Here is a 20,585-nt window from a genome sequence, read left to right as displayed (position 1 = left end):
CAGTGTTGTCAGCTAACTGCTTTCTAATGGTATCCAGTTTGATTGGCGCGTATTATTATTATGCGTATTATTATCGTCAATCGTCATAAGAATTTGGAGCGGGGGAATCAGACATCATGGCGGAAACTGTATTCCGTCACTTTGGTCACTTTCCGCCGTGCTTTGTGAATTAAAGCTCTACAACTACAGCACCTCCGAACGTAATTGCAACTTTATACTGACGGTCGCAGTTGTATATAATAAAAACATATCGTTCAATTAAAATACAAACAAACAACAAAATTGTGTATAATGTACGAAGTCCATATGAATTACGGCTGAAACGCAGTATAACGGCTGACATTACTATTAGCATATCCTGACATTATGCGAGTATCACGTCAGCAGAGGCAACCTTCCGTTTGTACCATAATACGAGTAGCTCACACTAAAGTTTTCCTATTGTGCTTCACTTATTTTGCAATCAATTGTGCAATTAAGGATTATTGTAATTACATGTATCTCGTAAGAATGAATTTTTGCTTTTATTTTGCAATTAATTCTTTGTACATCAACGGTACATTTCAAATCATCACCAGAGGGAAAGGAAACAGTGCACTAACCAACACTGCAATTGTCGTCATTCGCACCATCCGAACGATCCATTTATTACAACGAAAAATATCTCAGTACAAAAGTAAGCGCTCCAGTATAGGCGGAAGGGAACAAGAGGAGAGAAACACAACCAAAGTGACCATGCACATTGCACAGGGGAACCATCTTCATCATCATCCGTACGTCATCATTGCCGGTCGTTTACGACAGCGCCAGCTTCTTGGCCTTCTCGAACATGCCCAGCGCCGAGGTGCGGGGACTGCGCGTGGCACTGCTGGCCTCCGACACGGCCGCCGTGGCCTCCTCCAGACGCATCCGGTTCTGGATGGTCTGGTAGTTCTTGAAGTTCAGCACATCCTCGGGGATACCTTGCAGTTCGAATTCCGCGAAGGTTTTCTGCGGGAAAACAACCGGAGATAAGCAGTTAATATTGTAAATATTGTAAATAGCAAGTAATAAAAATGTGGCTTATTGTCCTGCTAATATTAACTTCACTGGTTTCTGGCCATTTTAAGTCTGAGTTTTGTATAGGAACCAATTTAGAATACATACGTAATTCCACTGTCAACTGAAAACATGGAAATAATGTAGTAAAACGGCAATTCACGATTTACGTCCATGATAAAGACGTTTGTAAAAATATAATTAAACTTTAATTTGAACATAATGTAATTGTTAATCAGCTAACACTGAATATATATTTTTCGCTTTTGACAACGAACACAAGCTATTGCAAATACAAGTCCTCTTATTCATGTCTCATGACCGCCTACAAAATTAGTCGTTTCTATCGAATCATCCATGAATTTCACCCAAGTAAATCAACTCAACTGACCAACTGATTTATTAAAGTTAATCGATCGTGAACTCATCATGTCGATATGTATGTATGATAATATTTATTATCATACATATCAAATGTTAACGCACTGGTTTCTGACAATTTAATAAGGAAACCGTTATAGGCACCCCCTAAAACCCCCGTTTATTATAGGCACCCCTTTTCCCACCCCGTTTATTATAGGCACCCTTTTTAATTTGATATAAATGTATATACATTGTATAACAGATTTTGTATTCTCAAATAGTAATTCAGTTTTATTCGGACAATAGCACAACAATTTTTTGCGACGCCGAGTTAAGTAAATCAGGCTTTACAGCCTATAATAGGACGGTTAGGCAAATCAGCCAGCCTAGAACGAATTAGTACCGCGTGTTCTACTGTGACCACAAGGTCATCTTTCGCGGTAGTCAGTTCATTAACTGCCTTCCTTCCAAGACGTTTAGGACATCGTGTTATTTTCTCAGCCTGTAACACTTCGGCCAACCATCCCTTTAAGGTCGCCTGTATCTGCGAGACCGGTAAACCGTCTTGGATTTCCTTTCTGACACAGATATACGAGCCCTAGAGCCGTTCTTTTCGTTTTCTCTACAGTGCACGCATTCGTTAAAAACCTAGCTCCTACACCTCCATAGCTTGAATATCTCGGGTCCTATAATATATAGTACCACGTATTGTATATTAATCAGTTTTTACGGTCCTGGCAACTGTATAAAATGATAAAATTATTGTTGGAATAAGTGAATTATATTCCGTTCACATAATATTATTTTAACTTTTAATTCAAAAAAGGGTGCCTATAAAAAACGGGGTGTGAAAAGGGGTGCCTATAATAAACGGGGGTTTTAGGGGGTGCCTATAACGGTACCCATTTAATAAACCGAGTTCTGATGAAGGAATTAATATTGCAGGAACTGAATGCAGTACTCACATCCTTCCATTGCGTCATCAACAATGCGGCAATAACATAGTACAGCGGCGAGCTGGAGAAAAAGCCAGCGTCAACGAAAGCAATTTGGGTACTTTAACGCGTGAAAAACCGAATTCTTAATCGGTTAAAACTTTAACTGTTTTTCGCTTTCGACAACGACCACATACACATATTATCGCAGTCTTCTAAGATCTGATTTCCCAAAGAATTTTAGATCAAAATGATTCATTAGCGTTGCCCAAATAAATATGATAACCTAAATTAAACTGATCGACTGATTTTTATTAATAAAATCCAAGTCCATCAACGTTGTGTACAAAAATTCACTGAATGCAGCGACCGACGCAAAACTGTTGGCATGAGGTTAGCGAAAGGAACTGACCTTGATAAGAAAGGAAAGACAGTTCACTTGGTAGGAATGCAGCGTGCGGTCAACGCGCTCCGTCAACCAGTTGCAGATCATCGTCATCTGCGACGTATACAGCTTCTCAAAGAGCGCCAGGATGAACAGCTCATCGATGACCTTTTTGTCGGATCTGCTCCATCGACGACCGCAGACAGTTGACATATTCGCGGCCTAAATCGCCGCTGGACGTTCCACTCGTCGTTTGTTTCTACACAAAACCAACAACGTCAAACATTTCACTGACTTGCAAGCCAGCAGACATTTTACTTTACCGCGAAGGAGAATATCGGCGCTAATAAGGTTCCTTCATCGTAGCGGGATAGTTTCTGCAGTACCGTGTCGAGAATGGCGGTGAACTAAGCACAACAAAAATAACTGTCACCGGTCACCGTCATTGCAGTTTTTTGTCTGATTTGTTGTCCAACCTTCTCAACCAGACTGCTGATCATGGCGTGTGAGATTCGCTCTATGAACTCATCGATTTTCGTGTGATACTGATGCTACGAAAAACCATAAAGGTCACCATAACACAGGTTTGGGTACAGAGCAGTTTAAAAATAAATAGAAATGTGTAATTGGAAATTCAGCACGCTTAGCTTTTCTTACATCTACTTCGAAAAGCGCTTAATTTAAAGCGCCGGTGCGTGCGGTTAGTATGTAATATGATATGTTTTAATTTGCGTGTTCAATGTAAATTTAAGTGGTATTCTCACCCGATCCACACCAGCCACAGCGCATAACTTGAGCGACTACAAAAAACCGAACAGATTCTGTAAAACAAGCTGCGGTAAGAAAGGCTCTCTGATGATTCTAACCTCGCTTTTAAAATGGAGGACGACGTTGATCATCACACAGACTTCCACCGGGGATGACGAAATCCGTGGACTTACGCGCCCGCTGCATCCACGTTTCGTACGCTTCCAGGGTTCTGTTAAGCAAAATACTTGAATGGAAAATATTTAAACGGTTTTCTCAGAAAATCCAAAACCCACACATGTACCGTGAATAAAAATGTTTCCGGTGAACGGAGCAAAATTTCCGACTACGTACCTTTTTAACACAGGATTCGATCATGTCAGCGGCCATCAGTTTGAGCCGTTGCTCGAGATGCTTGGCGAAGACTTCATCCGGCCAGTGCAGGTCGGAGATGAATGTCTGCAGAGCGTCCAGTTTCCACAGCATATCCTCGGAGGCAGCGCAGCCGTGCCTGCATGTCAGTTGAACATTTATTTACTTCTGTTAGTCGGTTTTGGTAGAATAGTGGTGAAACTTTTCCGAACTAATGCGGTAAATGTTTACGTTTCGCACGACAAATAACCTTTGGACAGAAAATTATATTGCGAAATGCATTTGTTATCACAATATTTTTACATAAAATTTTTTTTAGTTTTTTAATGGTTTGAAGCTTCATACATTCACGGTAGGTCAACAACACTACTGTACACACTGCTGTATTTACATAAAATTATACTGTACCACTTTACGCTGACTTTTTAAGCACAGCCCATTATTTGCCCTCGAGAAACACATAACTAAAATATGGCTAGTCTAAAATTAGTACTTACGAATTTATTGCAAATTTATTACATTACTCATCTCAGACACCGCCTCCGCACGGACAAAATAACTGAATGAAAACTGTAGATGTAGTGCAGTGGCACGTTCCTCCAAGCCGCGAATAACACATTGAGCCACTTGAAAATTTCATAACTACAAATTTGACGATCGTGCAACCATCAGGGTTGCTAAAAATTTGTAAATAAAACTACAGCAATAGATTAACTGATGGACGGCTTGTTAGAGTGGGTAATCGCGTGCCGGCATATTTAAGTTTTTTCCGGGACACCTGTTGCTATGCATTATGTACGAGGCAAGCGACAACTCTTTCCCATCGCTTCAGTAAATTACCTCACTTTCCCTGCTGCATTTTACCCGTGCGCAGGCGCTCACGTGATATTTGATTTCAGCCGTTTCACGTCTAAACCGGTTTGCGGCTATAGTTGATTACGCAAACTGATAAAGAATATAGAGAAAAGCACGGCAGGCGAGATTTTATCGCCGGCTCAGTAAGCGCTGATCACTGATCACAATGGATACGTTATCACGTGAGCGCCTGCACACGGGTAAGATGCAGCGGGGAAAGTGAGGTAATTTACTAAAGCGATGGGAAAGAGTTGCCGCTTGCCTCGTACTCGTGTAAGTATACGCAGTGCGTATTACGTACCCATGCGGCTTCCATTGTTCTTTTTCGAAGTTCTTATGGATACTCTGAGCAATACTGGACTCCATGAGATCCACGTAGCGGACGACTAACGGAGCAAACATGTCCTTCAGTTGCTGGTGGAAACGTCCACCAGCCATCGAGGCTGCATAAGCAAAAATACGGTATAAGCGAAATTCAACTGGTTTGACCAATGATACCAAATACTACCCTATCCTAGGTAACACAGTCACAGGTACATCAAAATTGAAAACAACGTCTGATGATCAAAGCCCAAACTGCTTACGGTGGTGTATAAGGTGATCGTTGAGAACCTGGAAGACCGGGAAGGCGTTCCAGGTGTCGGGGGGCTGGGCGGAGATGACCACCTCCAGGTCGACGGCGAAGAGGGACCAGAAGATCTCCGAGTGCTCGTTTAGCAGCTCGTTCAACCAGGGAAAGGCCTACACGCAACGGATCAGCTGCGGCTCTTCCCACACACAAAACCGACATCTTACCGATTTAAATTCCTGAAAAACAGCAAAATTATTGTTGACTGCCGACTGCCGAGTAACATTAAAGGTGCAGAATTTCCATAGTGTATGGCATTATTGGGACTAACCTCGGCATAATACTCCTCATTTTGTTGAAGCATATCCGTACACAGCTCGGACAAGTGCAGAATGTCCTCGATTTTCCGGATGGGCGGACCGTCGTTTTGGTGCTCATCTGTCAACAGAAAGCCAAAAATTATTCGAATCACGCTTAATATTTTTAACAGTTTATTTTTTTCTCACAGAATCCATTCATTCTGTAATCAATAAAACAATGTATGTACATATATTCTTATCCTTGTCGAAGGTTGTTATTCAATTGATGGTTTACAATTATTATATTAAATTTTATCAGTCAGAGTTTCAAAACAAGTCAACGGTAAATCAGAAATATCGCACAGAGATCGTTGTCCAAGACCAGAACAAAAAATTTACTTATTACCGTACAACCGCGAAACAATAAAACTTCCCGCCAAATTAGCATTACCGTAATGATTGACGACGACCTTATGGTCGCCTTCGGTCTCCTGTTTGGCCTGCGCCGACAACTTGGTATAGTTGACCAACGCGGCGGATTCAAGGCATTTCTTTATCACAGAGCGGACTTCTTCCGGCGGCACCGGCGTCACAATGTCCTTCATCAGCACCCGCTCCAACAGGGAAAGACTGGCTTTGAGGGCGCCTTCCGGCCGACCCATCGGGAAGCAGAACCTGCACAGAACAATGTCCCCATAAATGTTAACAAAAAAGGCAACCTTAAGGAAAAAACTCAACCTAGTGTGACACACAATATTTACCGAAAATTCGTTATCTGGAATTCCAACAAATTCCTCAAGCGTTCTTTTTAGCTCGTCGAATTTCTCTCTTTTTCCGCCAATATCACGGTTCCAATCCCGTCCGGGCTAATAAAAATAATGCGCATTTAGAAAGTGTTATACAAATTGATAATACGACTATCAAAATCAAACTCGTACTAAATCACAATCTTATTAATAATAGCAAAAACATTTTTCAAGATTGCGTAAAAATTCTTAATGGAAAAAAGTAACAGATGCCATTCAATTTCAAACCAAAAATCGAGTTACTCTAGTACTGAACGGAATAAAACTGTAGAAAATATTTATGCGAAAGCATTTGGCGAAAAATACCGGTTGCCGTGAACGTGGGAGGCACAGAAAGCGAAACTGTAATGCATCAGCGTTGGATCGATGGCCACGGTCTTCTCCGCGCGCTCCAACAGTCCGTCCAGATAACACAGATGCCGGTGACAGCCCCGCACACCATACCGCGCACAATACTCATCCAAAACAAACAGCTGGCCCGGACTGAACCATCCCTACACAAAAACCAGGTCAGTGAATGCGTCGAACCGGCCACTCGGTTGCACAAATAAAATTATTGGTAAAATAATGCAAAGTCATATTTGTAAACGTCAGGATAATTATTCTGCCTAATTTAAAAATACACATATGCACAATATGCACGATATGCACATATACAGATACACGTATGCACAATCTACTTGTTAATTACTGCATTTTAAAAATTCTGATTTTTACTATGAAAAAACAAAACTTTGTGGAATTATTATATATATGTTGCTATATTTTATACTTATATTATTTAATTTACAAGATTTTAATTTTTTATTATTATGTTTATATATAGAATAACAGGAAGTCGCTAATGTATGAGCATACCGTACGATAATTTTCATAATATTTGCAAAATTGTTGTAATGCTTCAGCTTTCAAGGGCGTGCTTTGGTAACTATGCAAGCCGGCACACAACTGTCAGGATTAATTGAGAAAAAGCGCCGGGGCGGAATAATTACAGGCGTTTCCCCGCGCGCGCCAGGGACCGGGCTAACTTACGAGGGAGGCAAAAAGATCGTTTAATCGATAATCCAGCGTCAGCGTCTGCAGCGTCCTAAACAAGGCGGCATGGTCAAACTGGCAGGGATCAGCCTGGATGTACTCGTCCATGCCGTGTTTACGCGCCCGATCCGCGTCTGTGAACAACCAGCCATATGTATCAAACGCATGTGTGTCATCGCAAAAAAAACGAAACCAAACTACTAAAATAATATGCCAAGCTGATTGGCAGCAGCTGTATAAAACGATGATGTTATTACCCAAAGCCACGGTACTACGATTTCGTACACCGCAATAATGAACAACTACTGATCTGGCATTTTGGACCCCCTAAATCGCGTACACAACGTAACATGTAAAACGTTGGACAGAAAAATCTTGACTACGAAGTAAAACAAAAATGATCTAAATTTTTGGGCACGGGTGTGAAGTCGCGCTGGTTCTTGTTATTATCTTATATCGGAAATTCATTTATAAAATAAATTCATTTATGTCATAGGTAATCCAGCTAGATTTTTCAGCAGTGGTAAAATGCTAGCATTAATCTGAGCAATACTGTATATAATTTTGCACTATAAAAATGTGACCTGCTCGTATAAAATAACAAAGCAAAGAGACAGAATATAAAAACGTATGCCGGTTGCTTACCGCCCTGCAGCCGGCTCAGCGGGGAATTGGCGGGCGCCTTGGTGTTGGTGATGGTCAGCGTGGCCGGTGGCTGGGGGCGGTGGGCCTGGCCAGTGGCGCGGTACATGGCCTGCACCCACAGATGGCGCTCGTTCTCGTCGTCGGAGGCGAACATGAGCGTGTCGCCCTCCTTGACGGCGCTGAAGAAGTGCTTGCCGCCCTCGTAATCCTGCAGCGGCTCCGTGTAGTCCACGGTGTAGCCGTCCAGGGTGGTCAGCTCCGTCGGGTCGCTCTTCTTCTCCTTGTAGCTGCACATGGCGAACGTGTACTGCGAGACCTGTCATGATAGTTAAGTTCAGAGTTAATTACAAAGCCGGTATAGCATTAATACTAAATTAGCAAACATCACAGGTATATTTGAGTGTAACGTACTTTGGATTTAAAAAAATTCTCTTTTTTGAAACTGGAAAGTATTCTCTATATGGATGTTGATATAATATTGCAAGATCACCGTACATGTGCACTTCGAAATCGCATAAACGATAAGTCCTTCTATACGAAAAAACATAACGAGAAATTAATGCAAAACATCATGCGTAAGTTTTACAAAACGCAAAAGTTAGGTTAAAATTTTAAAAAAATATATGCATTGTAAAAACGAATGGCATTGCCGGTAACGATACAAATCACCAAAATAAAATAAAGAACAGATAAGCTGCAGTAATAAGAAAAAGTTCTAACAGATAACGAAAGACCAAAATGCCTCCAAGACATACCGAGTCACCGACAGAATATCATTGATGCACATTGAGGAGGTAATATATGTTTGCATACCTGGACTAGCACCATAAACCGTTTCTTCCATTTCTTCCACACATGCTTGCCCAGCGCGTACAGCTGACCGCAGCACTTCATATTTTGCGGCCGGTCCATGCGAAGTGTGATCTTCATCTTGAGATTCTGATCCGGACAATTTTTGGGCACTTCCAGTTTATTCCACTCCGCCACCCGGTTGGTGTTGGGTATGGGACGCACCACCAGCCTGCCTAACTCCTGCAAAAAGTGGTCATTAGTCCACATCATCACCCAACAAGCAAAACAAAAATTCATTTATGACAACCGACATTACCAATACAAGTATATAAGTTTGAAATGCAAAAAATGGATCTGAAAAAAAATCCGCGAAATAATAAGCTTAATCTAGGCCACCATGTATCCGTTTTCAGTTGCTACAGTTACAACGCTAGTGTAAACAGCGCAGGCCACTGCAGACACTACCCTACGACACTTCCCCATTCCAGTTATAACGGCCAAGCAATACGCAGAGTTCCTGTAGAAACCCGCGTTAATTACGGCAGGAAAGGTGGAGAATATTCGATAAGTAACGCATACGAAAGTTCCGATAGAAAATGGTAATCGAAATTCCCAACAGTATTATCAGCACAATTCCTACCGACAAAATTTTCTGGGACGGACCACCAGCCGGTTTACGTAGTTGAAAACGTGATCACGAATCACAACTAGCAAGTAAATAAAAGTGCATTTATGAAAATATAAATTTATAATCTTCAAGGGATCGGTAAAAAAATCTTTTAAATAAATTGGATTTCATGTCGAAAACTGTTTCAGTTCAGTATTCAGCTACAACGCAAATTACTCCGAGATAATGCAGCCACTGCACTACAAGTTTACAACTACAAGAAAACGCAATAATGTCTTTTGAACACAGTAAACAATTTTCGTAGAATATACCTGTACAATTTCCACCGGCAAGTCTTGTCAGTAAAACATAAATCTGTGTAGTTTATAACAACTGTTTCGTTGCCAGTTTTTCTACATAACAGATTCTGTTAACAGCATATCGCTCACCTGGTTGCTGAGGGAGAAGACGGAGTTGCTTTCGGCGTAGAGTTTGATCTTGACCACCGGCAGGGGATGGGTGGTGGTGAAGTCGCCCTGGGTGTCCCAGTGCGGCTTGGACACTTCAGTTTGGTCCGTCTGCAGCTTCTCGCCGCCCTCCACCTCCATGGTGCAGAAGATGATGCGGTTGGGCGCGATGATCTTCAGGCCCTGCACTTCCTGCACGATGATCTCGATGTTGAAGGATAAAACCACGTCCAGTTTGTTCAAGCCGCCCTCGCTGCTGTCGCTCGACTCGTGCTTGTTCAGGGAAGAATTCGTGCCGCGCCGCGACCGTCGGAAACTGTATTATACACATTGTTTACAGACTGTACAAGCAGGTATTCGGGTATTTCATAATTCGACTTCAAATCTAAAATGTATAATATCGATATCGCATGAGCGAGAACTGTTCAGCGATGCAACGATCTACGATGTGATTATTGTGACAGACTACAGTATTAATAAACATGCCGGCATCAAAACCGTGTGATACGCGTACATGTATTTCGTACTGAGAAAATTTTTAACAGAAAATTTGTATTTTTTGTTAAGTGGATTTACTTTTTTATTAATTTTTTTAAATAAATTTTTAATTTTTCTGAACAGCGACCATAATAACATTATAGCGATCAAACAAAGAAACGTTCAACGCTCGCGAAATTTACAACATTCACCGAAAACCAAAAGCTTCTATCAGCCGCGAAATGCAGTCATCGACCAAGTAACTTTGATACACTGTGCAAAACAAACGATGACGCAGTGTAGAGCAGTGGCTACACAATAGAACCATGAAGTTATCCAACAAATCAAAATTTTGTAGCATACACATCTTGCTGTAAAAAAAAACGCTTTTTTATCGCCTAATATTTGTACGAGTACTAATGTAAACCCGCAAGAGAACAGGAAACCGTTCGATAATTGCTAGCAAATGCTTTTTTTATAAACACTAATAACGCATGCATTTAACATCGAGCGTCTAACCTGTTATTATAGCGTCCGAATTTTCTCAGGCCGTATTTGGAATCAGTGGCGCCTTTGGACACGGGAAGACTCTCCAGATTGGCCATCAGCAGATTGATGCCGGAGCGGAGTTCCTCCAGGAATAAACTCTCCATTTCCTTCACCACGAATTTAGGGGAGTAATTTACGATTTTTCTCCATGGAGTTGACCTTCTGCATTTGACCGTCTAGCTCGCGCCGGATGGCTGCCGCTTGCTCGTCGGAATTTTCCAACTACACCATGCAGATACAGGAATCACAACAACATTATTGATCGCCCGCCAGGCTACTGTTTTTACTGCTAACAACACTTGAATAAATAAATACTAATGGTTTTATTTATTCACTTGAATAAATAAATACTAATAAATAAATATCAAACCTGTTACACGACTCTGTTTGCGTCAAAGTAAAACCCTGCGAAATTCAGCATAAAAATCCAGCTGAAAATATTAAATTAAAGAAACGGGAGAATATTTTGCGGTAGCCGGTGAAACAAAAAAAACGCTTATAAAACAAAAAGTACATTAAAAATTCCTTACAATACTTCCTACGGAAAGTTCGACAGAATAATTCCAAGAAACAATAATTTCACTAGAACAATTTTTCCAAAAGACAGATGGGTAATTAAATGGAAATTTCAATAACCTTTTCCTGTAAGATTATGGAAATACCTGTAAGGCATTGAAGAGGAGTTGATGCTCGAATTTCTTAATACCGAGAATCTTCTGGAACACATCATAGAGTTGGTCTTTATTGAGGATCAGCTCGGAAGCGGATGCGGCGTTTTGCGTCTGGCGCATGCCCTTCCGCTGATCGTCATCACCGCGGAATATCGTATCGAATTTGGTAAGCCACGAGTTCATCACCGTATCTTTACTAAGGCCATCAATTTCTGGAAGATTGCGGATCTGCAAGAAACACCACCGTAACCATCGTCAATAATTCTGTTATATATTTTTAACTCCATGTTTCATCCCCGTTTTTGTAAGGAAATTCTCAGTATAATCACATACCAGCCCGCGATCGATGGATTAAAATAGAAAATTAATAATTGTACGTTATTAAACCGGACATTTCCGGCAGCTTAAAAACAGGAAACGTTATTTATTATTTCAAGCTCCATCTCTCGAAAATATATGGCATATAGCAGTACAGATCATCCATTTCAAGCTTAAAAAAAATATTTTTACGATCATTTATAAAATTTTTGTCATACACTGTAAGAACCGGCTGTTTGATTTAGTGAGTATTAATTGGATTTTCCCCATATTGAACCTATGAAAAGTTTCCGCTTAAACGCGAACGATAGCTGTCAAAGAATATTGCCAAAATTAATTATTGATTTTGGAGAATTTCCTGGATTTTTCCGGTTACATTGTTTCGCCCGTAGCCATCCGCGGCGCGGCGCATTTTGTTCCGTGTGATACATATATTTTTAGCGCTCTTCTTTTGGCCTCTCCAGTCTCAAGAACGCCGCACATGATGCAGCAATTCCCTGACAACAAACTCCTTTTGACCATTGTACGGGACAAAGTGCGCATATATCGGGAATCAGCTTCTATCGAATTTTTTCCCCCAACCTTCGATTAATTTGCACAGTCTGAGCCACTCTTCTTAGTGCGCAACGGCATCTTGCGCCCGGCATATGCAGCTGTATATAAAAAATCCATTGCGCCAAGCCGGCATTTCTCCCAAGCTTTAAATCTCCCGAAAGCGGAACGGTAAACGACGCACAGTGGCCGTTCACTGGCTGCTGCGACACGCGATGCTGCTGCCGAGGAAATCCGGCTGGCATCTCGTTTTTCATGTGTAATTGCCGGATTTCAGTACAAAAGACACAAATCAATACTACTTCCACAATTTTCACACAGTGACATTACGCCGGGGAATAGAGAGTCATTTTTCATGGCAGTATATTAAGTCGCACTGCACTCGCCAGTAGGATCAGTTATCGGACAAAAAACATGCCGGTTATTGCATGTTCCCACTTTGATTGTGCTGCTAATAGCCGGCAGTTTATTATATTTATCCTGTCTAACATGGAGTTTCCCTAAGCATTTAGACTAAATACGTTCGTTTAAATACGTTTCATGATAAATACGTTTCATGCTTGAAACGTTCATTCAACGAAAAATAAAATTATCAAAATTTGTTTTACACTGCCTCGTACGTATTGACGGTATTGTACACACATCATGTGACACACGTACCAAGCAAATATTAAAAAAATACTATCATATACCTATTTGAATTAATTAAATATTATCGTATACTTATTAAGAAAATATTATCAGATAAAAAAACTATATCATTTTCCATCAATCCAATACAATACTAATCTATAAATCCAACAATTTCAAATCTTTTTTACAATTTGATAGCTTTATCTGATATTTAAGAACTGTAAGTTTATCAAGCAGTGTAAAGCTAAAGCTAATTGAAAATTCTTTATCGTAAGTTAATGTTTTTTATTGCTTAAGTTTGGTTCTGCTGCAATAACGCTCACACTTTATGTAAAAAACTTAAAAGACAAAATTACCATCCCGAAAAAATAAATAACGGATTATTTAATTGGATTTTGCATATTTCCATACAAAACTTTGTTGCGCAAGAAACGCACGAAATTAACCTGTCTCGGAAGTCCGAACCCATCAGCACGAAATCTTCTCTGTTAGTTGGATGAAAGCGCTACATTTTACAGTATTTGGGCACTGGAGCACAAATGTCAGTGACTTACTCGTTTTTCGATCATTTTCTTGAAGATTTCCGGAAATCATTGGAGGAACAGCCGCCACTCTGGACCATTTTGGCGCAGGAGTCGGTTTTCAGAAAGGTCTCCATGTACTGCTTAATGGAGTTAATAAAGGCCTCATCGGCGGCGATCTGCGTATCACCGTTGAGAAATGCTTGGAAGCGTTCCTTCGTTAACTGCAGCTGCTGTCTGGTCATCTTGAACGGCCTCCTGCAAACACAACATCAATTATCAGTGATTCTGATTGCAGATACAGCATTCCTTACAAATGCAGCAAAGTGTGCAGAATGTGAAGGACCGGCTCCAATAATTACCGGTATTTCTACAACCGAATACTACAACTTATGATGACTTACTTAATGCGATGGAATCGGTCATCGCAATATTATTTCGCAGAAAGCAAACATTTCGTTGTATATGTAATTTTATACTGTCACGTATAAATCGTGCCAATTATCATCTCCGACATACGAATGCACATACTTTTACTTAATTTGCTTTTACAAATTTGTTAAACTTGCACGAATTAGGTATACCAACATTAATGTCTATTTCATATATTTAAGCATACTTCCGTTTGTTTATATACATTTTTATACACTCATCTAAAAAAAGTTTTACTGGAAAAAATATATGTTAATGTACAAAATTGAGGTTACATTTTAATTTAAATATAATGCCACGATTGCTGTTCAGTTTTATAATCAAAGAGAGAATTTAGGAAACACGCTGCCTCGTCCGTCGTAAAAGCGTTAACTGATTTGTCTGATTTTACTGCAGACGGTTCCGAAGGAAAAATGCCGGTAGTCAGCGTTATTGACCGAGATATTAGGAAATTACATATGCCCCGTATAATATACGTCCAGCGCGAGCGGAAATCTTGTTGATTGCAGGTAAATGCCAGCTGCTTGATTAATGCCCGCGTTGGCCCTGAAGAGCACCCACGCAGTCACACACACACACAGCACACATGACAGTGCCGATCCCCACCCGGATGGATGGACGCCAGCGCCGCGGCTGGATTGGGTTACTCAAAGATTAATCCCAGGAAATTGCACACTTGTTCCATAAAAAGACCCGGCGATCTCCCCGCTACACACACAGACGGCCCCGACGTTTATCCAATTTATCCTCATTTTTGGCGCGCATTAAATCCATAATACTGTGCAAATGTGTGGGTTATGGATAAAAGCTCCCCATCTCACCGGAAATTAACATGACGCACGGGGCCAGATGATAATAATTGCTAGACAATTATTATCACCCGGAACAAAAAAGAATGATTTAAATTTTCTTAATAAATTTCCCCCGTGTCCAGGAAATATTTCCAAGAAGTCGGTAGCGGAACTAGGATAACATGTCTGGTAATTTATCGAAATTATTCTCAATCATATTAATAGTAAATGGAGAATTTTCGTGACACGCAATAAAATTGAAATAAAATTAAATTTACAAAAAAATGGTTAAATTAAATCATCGTTATCATCAGGAGTATCGTATTATAGAGAACTGCATCAGCGCGCTCAAGGGCTCTTTAATTTTGTCTATTAAAAATCGACTATCCGGCAATTTACTTTTCTAAGAAATTTATAGCGAAGTAGAACAACATTTGTGATAATGAAATCATTCAAATCACATAAGTTATACTGTACATTAATAAAATCATTAGCAACGGCGAATTTTCATCACGTACAAAACCATTTAGATCAAAATTAAATAACAAAAATGCTTCAGAAAATTGTTAAGTTTAAATGGAATTTTCTTATTGTAGAAGTATCGAAATCGTCAAAAATTATCCCAGCGCACTCAATGGCTCTTTATTATCCTTAAAAAACCGGCAAAACTTTTTTCGTTGCTTTTAAGTACTGTATGATATTCCTCCCTCTGAAACGATTCCACTTTTTCCGAATTTTAATAAGTACGTATGTTCATAATCCCATTAGCGTATTGATCTTTTCTTCCAAAACCGCTCTTCCACTGCGAGTAGCCAGCTAACACGACGAGTAAACTCCAAAAAGCCAAAGCAATAATTGCACTAATATTGATCTGACTTTTTTTGCCTGTGTTGGCTAACAACAAGGACAAACAGCCGGGCGTATTAGGTAAATCAACGGCAAACAGCGGTGGCGCGTTAATTAGCCAATCAGCGATTGTATGTGAATAACTGTCTGGTGTCTTTCTTACCTGGTCATATCAGTGGGCTGTTTGGCGTTGAAGGGATAGGCCACGCAGCGCGACACAAAGACGTACAGCTGTAGACGCCGTTTGCGCTCTTCCTCCTCCTTCTCGGCCCGCTCCACCGCGTCCATATCCTTACTGTCCTGACTGTGCAGGCTGTTGACGGCACGGCCATGCTGGGCGGTGGGCGGCTCCGATGTTACCGAGGGACTGGGACTGCAAAAGCAAGACAAGTTGCTGAACTTTCTGTCACCATTTTCTGGTACTCGTACACTTCGTGTCGCCAAAAGCGATTTTTTCTGAACTGATACGGGTTAATTGCAAGTAATCCTGGTCGACCAATAAGGAAGCACAGCCTAGTGATTAATGCCCGGGTTCAAGCGGTGTGTGTTTACCGGGACTCTTCTTCCGTGAAATGATAGCGCGAAAGTGTGTCGCAGCAGTGTAAATTAGGCTAAAGTTGACGGAAACCAAACGATGCACCATCAAAACGCCAAAAATTGTCCATCAGCTGCCACTCTGGGCAATCGATCTCCCCCCGTTCGGCCCTCGTATACGTTAGCAAGTAAACAAGCAAATATGGAGAGACGTGCGCAGGAGAAACGGTTCCGCAGAATCCCACTCGAGAAATTTAAAAAAAAATTTCGGTAGTTTGTATGAAGATGACAAAGAACATCAACAGCAAAAAATTCGAACGAAAATTCTGAATATTAAATTTGAAGGATATCAAAAATTTTGCAGCTGCTGTTTTCATTTCCCACTTTTGTATTTTGCCACAAATTATGTAAATAATTTTTTGTCAGAGCGGAGTTGTGCATGTTGAAACATGAATGACGGTCTTCTGCACTGTGAATGCTAATTGCGTAACCGGATATTTTACAGGTGCGCAAACTCCGTTTGAACTCTAAACTGTTGTACGTACGTACGTACGTACGTACAATTTACAAACGAGTCGCAATGGCACGTGTCATGATTAAAACTGACCATGAGGAAACATTTCCCTGCAACACGCAACGTTGTGTTTGTTAACAATCAACCGCTTGACATTTGCTACCAGCATTACGTAATGCACACGGGACAGCTTTTCCCGCTACCCCCGAATTTTTTGTAGGCCGCAAAAGAACGCAATTATGCAAATGTTATACAGTTGCATAAGAAGGCCCATCGCCGCGCGCTACATGACCTTGGAACGACACACCCGTGGCCATATTCGCGTCTAGGCAGCTCGATAGCGGCGCTCGCGCATCGATACAGCTTCCTTTCTTTACACAAGTAGCTCATTTCTTTGTGCGGGTCCGTCTAAAATTAGCCCCTGCACACTGAGCACACACAGCCAATTGCGCCGATTGGCCCGTTTCGCTAATTACAAAATCAACACACAACGCACAGCGTCTACACACGGCGCACCCGCCGTCATCCCTGTTCTCATCGGCACGGCTGTGCGCACCCGGAGAAAGGAAGTTCATTATGTACATTGACTATAGTCAGCCACTTGGAATAAATTTGTTATCCATGCTTGATCGACAAATTCGTCCGGTGGACGGACGCGCCGCCGTTGTCGATGTCGGGTGAATATTAAAAAGAGGAAGCTGCGGCAGCAAAACTCGAATAAAAATTGATTACGCTAACAGTGTCGCGCGGGCAGTTCCTGTTGGTTTCTAAAGAATCGACACCTTAATCGCTGGTGCTGCCTGGACGTAGCACGGATGGGGCTAAAAATCAATAAACAAAATGCGTGATTCAAAGATGCTCCAGTCGACAAATTCATCCCGGGGAACGGGCCGGGAGAAAAGACAGGAGGGAAGTTGTTATGCATAATTAATGGGAAATTATTGTAGTGTCCACAGCCGGCGCTTTTATATCTATCACATCCTCATTAATCTTTCAGATGACCGATATAAATTCCCCAGTCCAACCGAGAAATTCCCCATTCTTCCCTTTTTGGAATCTTGGGAGAAGGGAAAGTGGGGAATTATTTTTTTTCTGGACTGACTTTAATTTGAACCATTAATACCGGCAAATTGTGTTTCAGTGTTGCTGCACGGCGGATAGCCGTAGCGAAATTCCCTTTCAATTCCCGGTTGCGTCCCGTGGGGACGGTCGGGGCCGTCAGAAAGTCATAACCATCACTGATGGCCATGTAGCACATCCTCAACCACAACGACACCGAAACGACAGTGTAGTGTAATTCTACAGCTGGCCGCCGCCACAGCGGGTAAATGCGCAATTTGTTCGGCGCAGCGTAACGCGGTTCCGCTGAGTTGACAGCGATTACGCAACACAGTGTAACACACACAGTGCACTCCACCTTCAGTTTGCTTTATTAATCCTAACAGATTCCATGGTGACAATGGACCCAGTACCGCGGATAACGTCATATCCGCTGGCCCGATCATATCGTAACGACACAGTCACATAGTGGCCGCATATTGCGACACATCCACAATTAATAGGATAACCAAACATGTGACGCTACTTGATAGTTGTTTTCATAGTACGGGATAAGCGGGAAGTCAGAGTAGCATCGATTGGGCAGGACTGCGTCATTTTTACCCGGGTGCATAATTACCCTCGTGACTGGAAAGAGGATCCTTCAATAATTACAACGATTCATTCACCCAGAGTAATTCATTAACAATATATCGATTTTTTTCTTTATTAATGACCAACCGAATAATTTTAAGCTGATACTGAAAAGAAGGAAAGAACTTCCGGTTTAGGAGAAAAGACTGCCTCGACTGCGGGGCAGTATACCAAATTTTAAAAAATGAAAAAGTAGTTACGGAATGTACAACGAGGAAATGCTTTTTGAAAATGGTTCAAAATTACACAGAATTTTATTGGATTTTTCAAAATAAAGATTGCATGCGCGGAAACCTTTAAAAGTGGCAATATTGGAAAGTGACTCGTTGGTCATAAAATAGTCATCAAGTGCGCGAGCGTGATATCGAGGGATTTGCGTTTAACATCTGTGTGTCCTACATCGCGCGGATGCATTGTGTGTGTAGTATGTGAGGTAATAATCGTCTGGCATGGATCCATCGCAGCCAGGCCAGCCAGAGAGTCAGGCCCGACTAATGAATGTGTCTACCGTGGTATTTCCGCTGTTGGCTTTTTATGCCCGTCGGCGTCGTATTGCGTTGGACATTGATTGTGTGACAAAAGTCATTGTCAGTTAGAGCGGAAGTTTATAGTTAACTTGCCGCATCTATGCGCACCATTGTGGATGTGCTAACTGACGCCCGGCGCTTCCAAAAAAATATCGGGTTTTACTTTTAACTGCTGTGTGTGTGCCGGCTAAATGGGAGGGAAATGAGCGTCAGGGTATGGATCGGGACTCTGTCATCGGTGATTAACGGAAAGGATTATGCTTTTCCACTCCGAACAAAACAACCGCGTCAAATGCCTGGCGTGGCTGGGCAATTCATACCGCCACTCACAAGTCACAACTATGAGCAACATCGGTTGTTGCCAACATTACGAAGCACGTTGCGCATGTGTGCGGAAGTTCGCCTCCAGAGCTAGTATTTTTTTTATAATATTATGGAAAAAATTTAAAATCAGCTGGTCCGTAAGTGACAATTTTCTTCGGAAATTTTCGCGTGGTTTTTAATTTTTTTACTATCTTATAATTCAGATCAGTAAAAATAAGAATGTTTTCATTAAAAAAAATTTTGAAACTGAATGCAGAAATAATTTCCTAAAGAGTAAATTAATTCCTTTCGTAAGCTTTGGTGCTTAACGGAGGATTTTACCATTGCCATTTCGATAACGTCCCACGCATCACGCGAATAAAAAATTCATTACCACAGCAAGCAAGAAAAGATCGTCATACACAAGCGCCGAAACCACGCTCTGAATTTCAACCACCTGCGACGCAGCGTCGCGAACCCTGACAGCCATGAAACAGCGATATTCGGCCGCTGCAGACGTACCTCAAGGGGCGCACTTGCGCCGCACTGGCCACCCTGGTCGACGGCTCGGACGAGGCCGGCGTGAGGAGACTCCGTAAGGAAGCATTACTGGAGATGGGCGGCAGTTGTAGACTACGGGAATCCCCACTGAGCTGGCCCGGTAAGTAAGTGCGATCGGTAACGGTGGAAGCCAATGATGTACTATCAGCGCGATCGGGCTGATGCTGCGACTGCGACGACAGCGGCTGATGATTATGCGGTACATAGCTCTCGTCCTCATCCTCACTGGACGACGGGGCCAACATAATAACAATCCGTCCGAGAACAATAATCCACGGTTAGTCAATACCATCCAACAGGAAACCATCGGCTAAATGATCCGTTGTTGTGTTATCATTCCATCACACTCGCGCGCGGGTGCATGGCAGGAGAATATAAGACGGATCCGCATGTGTGTAAAATGATAATAATCATACACATATATCCGTGTGCGGTGCGCACTGTTCATCAAGTCGATCTGTCGTTGTGTGGCTCTCGTACAACAGCACACAAGCACTTCGGTACATATCAACGCAGCCCGCACATAAACGCACAGTGCAGGCAGTGTGCCGCGCGAGCGCACCAGGGAGAGAGAGAGAATTATTGATAGTTGCTAAACATTGGAGCTAAATTTCCAATTGTCAAAGTGTCAGGCCGTTGTTAGGCCTGGTGTTCCCCGTAACTAGCCCCGACCATATTACCCCCACCGTATTGCCACTGCACAGTACTGTGTGTGTGCATACTGCCGCGGCGGTATGGGAAAGCGGGAAA

At 41.8% G+C, this 20,585-nt stretch overlaps 1 protein-coding gene across 1 annotated transcript; it reads right to left on the bottom strand.

Moving 5' to 3' along the window:
* Window positions 1-527: 527 nt before the first annotated feature.
* LOC129584244 (calcium-dependent secretion activator 1-like) lies at window positions 528-20,585 on the bottom strand. Its single transcript, XM_055476360.1, is given in 27 exon segments — window positions 528-990; window positions 2,749-2,892; window positions 2,894-2,980; window positions 3,045-3,128; window positions 3,198-3,272; window positions 3,486-3,521; window positions 3,588-3,632; window positions 3,634-3,702; window positions 3,826-3,979; window positions 4,997-5,138; window positions 5,280-5,436; window positions 5,491-5,502; window positions 5,595-5,701; window positions 6,014-6,237; window positions 6,324-6,428; window positions 6,675-6,862; window positions 7,401-7,537; window positions 8,049-8,364; window positions 8,862-9,080; window positions 9,897-10,230; window positions 10,911-11,065; window positions 11,067-11,162; window positions 11,603-11,839; window positions 13,669-13,700; window positions 13,703-13,893; window positions 15,868-16,077; window positions 19,797-20,585. Coding segments are annotated over 27 exon segments (4,035 nt in total). The 5' UTR covers window positions 20,081-20,585; the 3' UTR covers window positions 528-795.

This window comes from Paramacrobiotus metropolitanus, unplaced genomic scaffold (assembly GCF_019649055.1).
Source record: "Paramacrobiotus metropolitanus isolate TYO unplaced genomic scaffold, Prichtersi_v1.0 Parri_scaffold0000013, whole genome shotgun sequence".
Lineage (NCBI taxonomy): Eukaryota > Metazoa > Tardigrada > Eutardigrada > Parachela > Macrobiotidae > Paramacrobiotus > Paramacrobiotus metropolitanus.
Note: the sequence above shows the minus strand (reverse complement) of the source record. Positions and strands in the feature narration are given on the sequence as shown.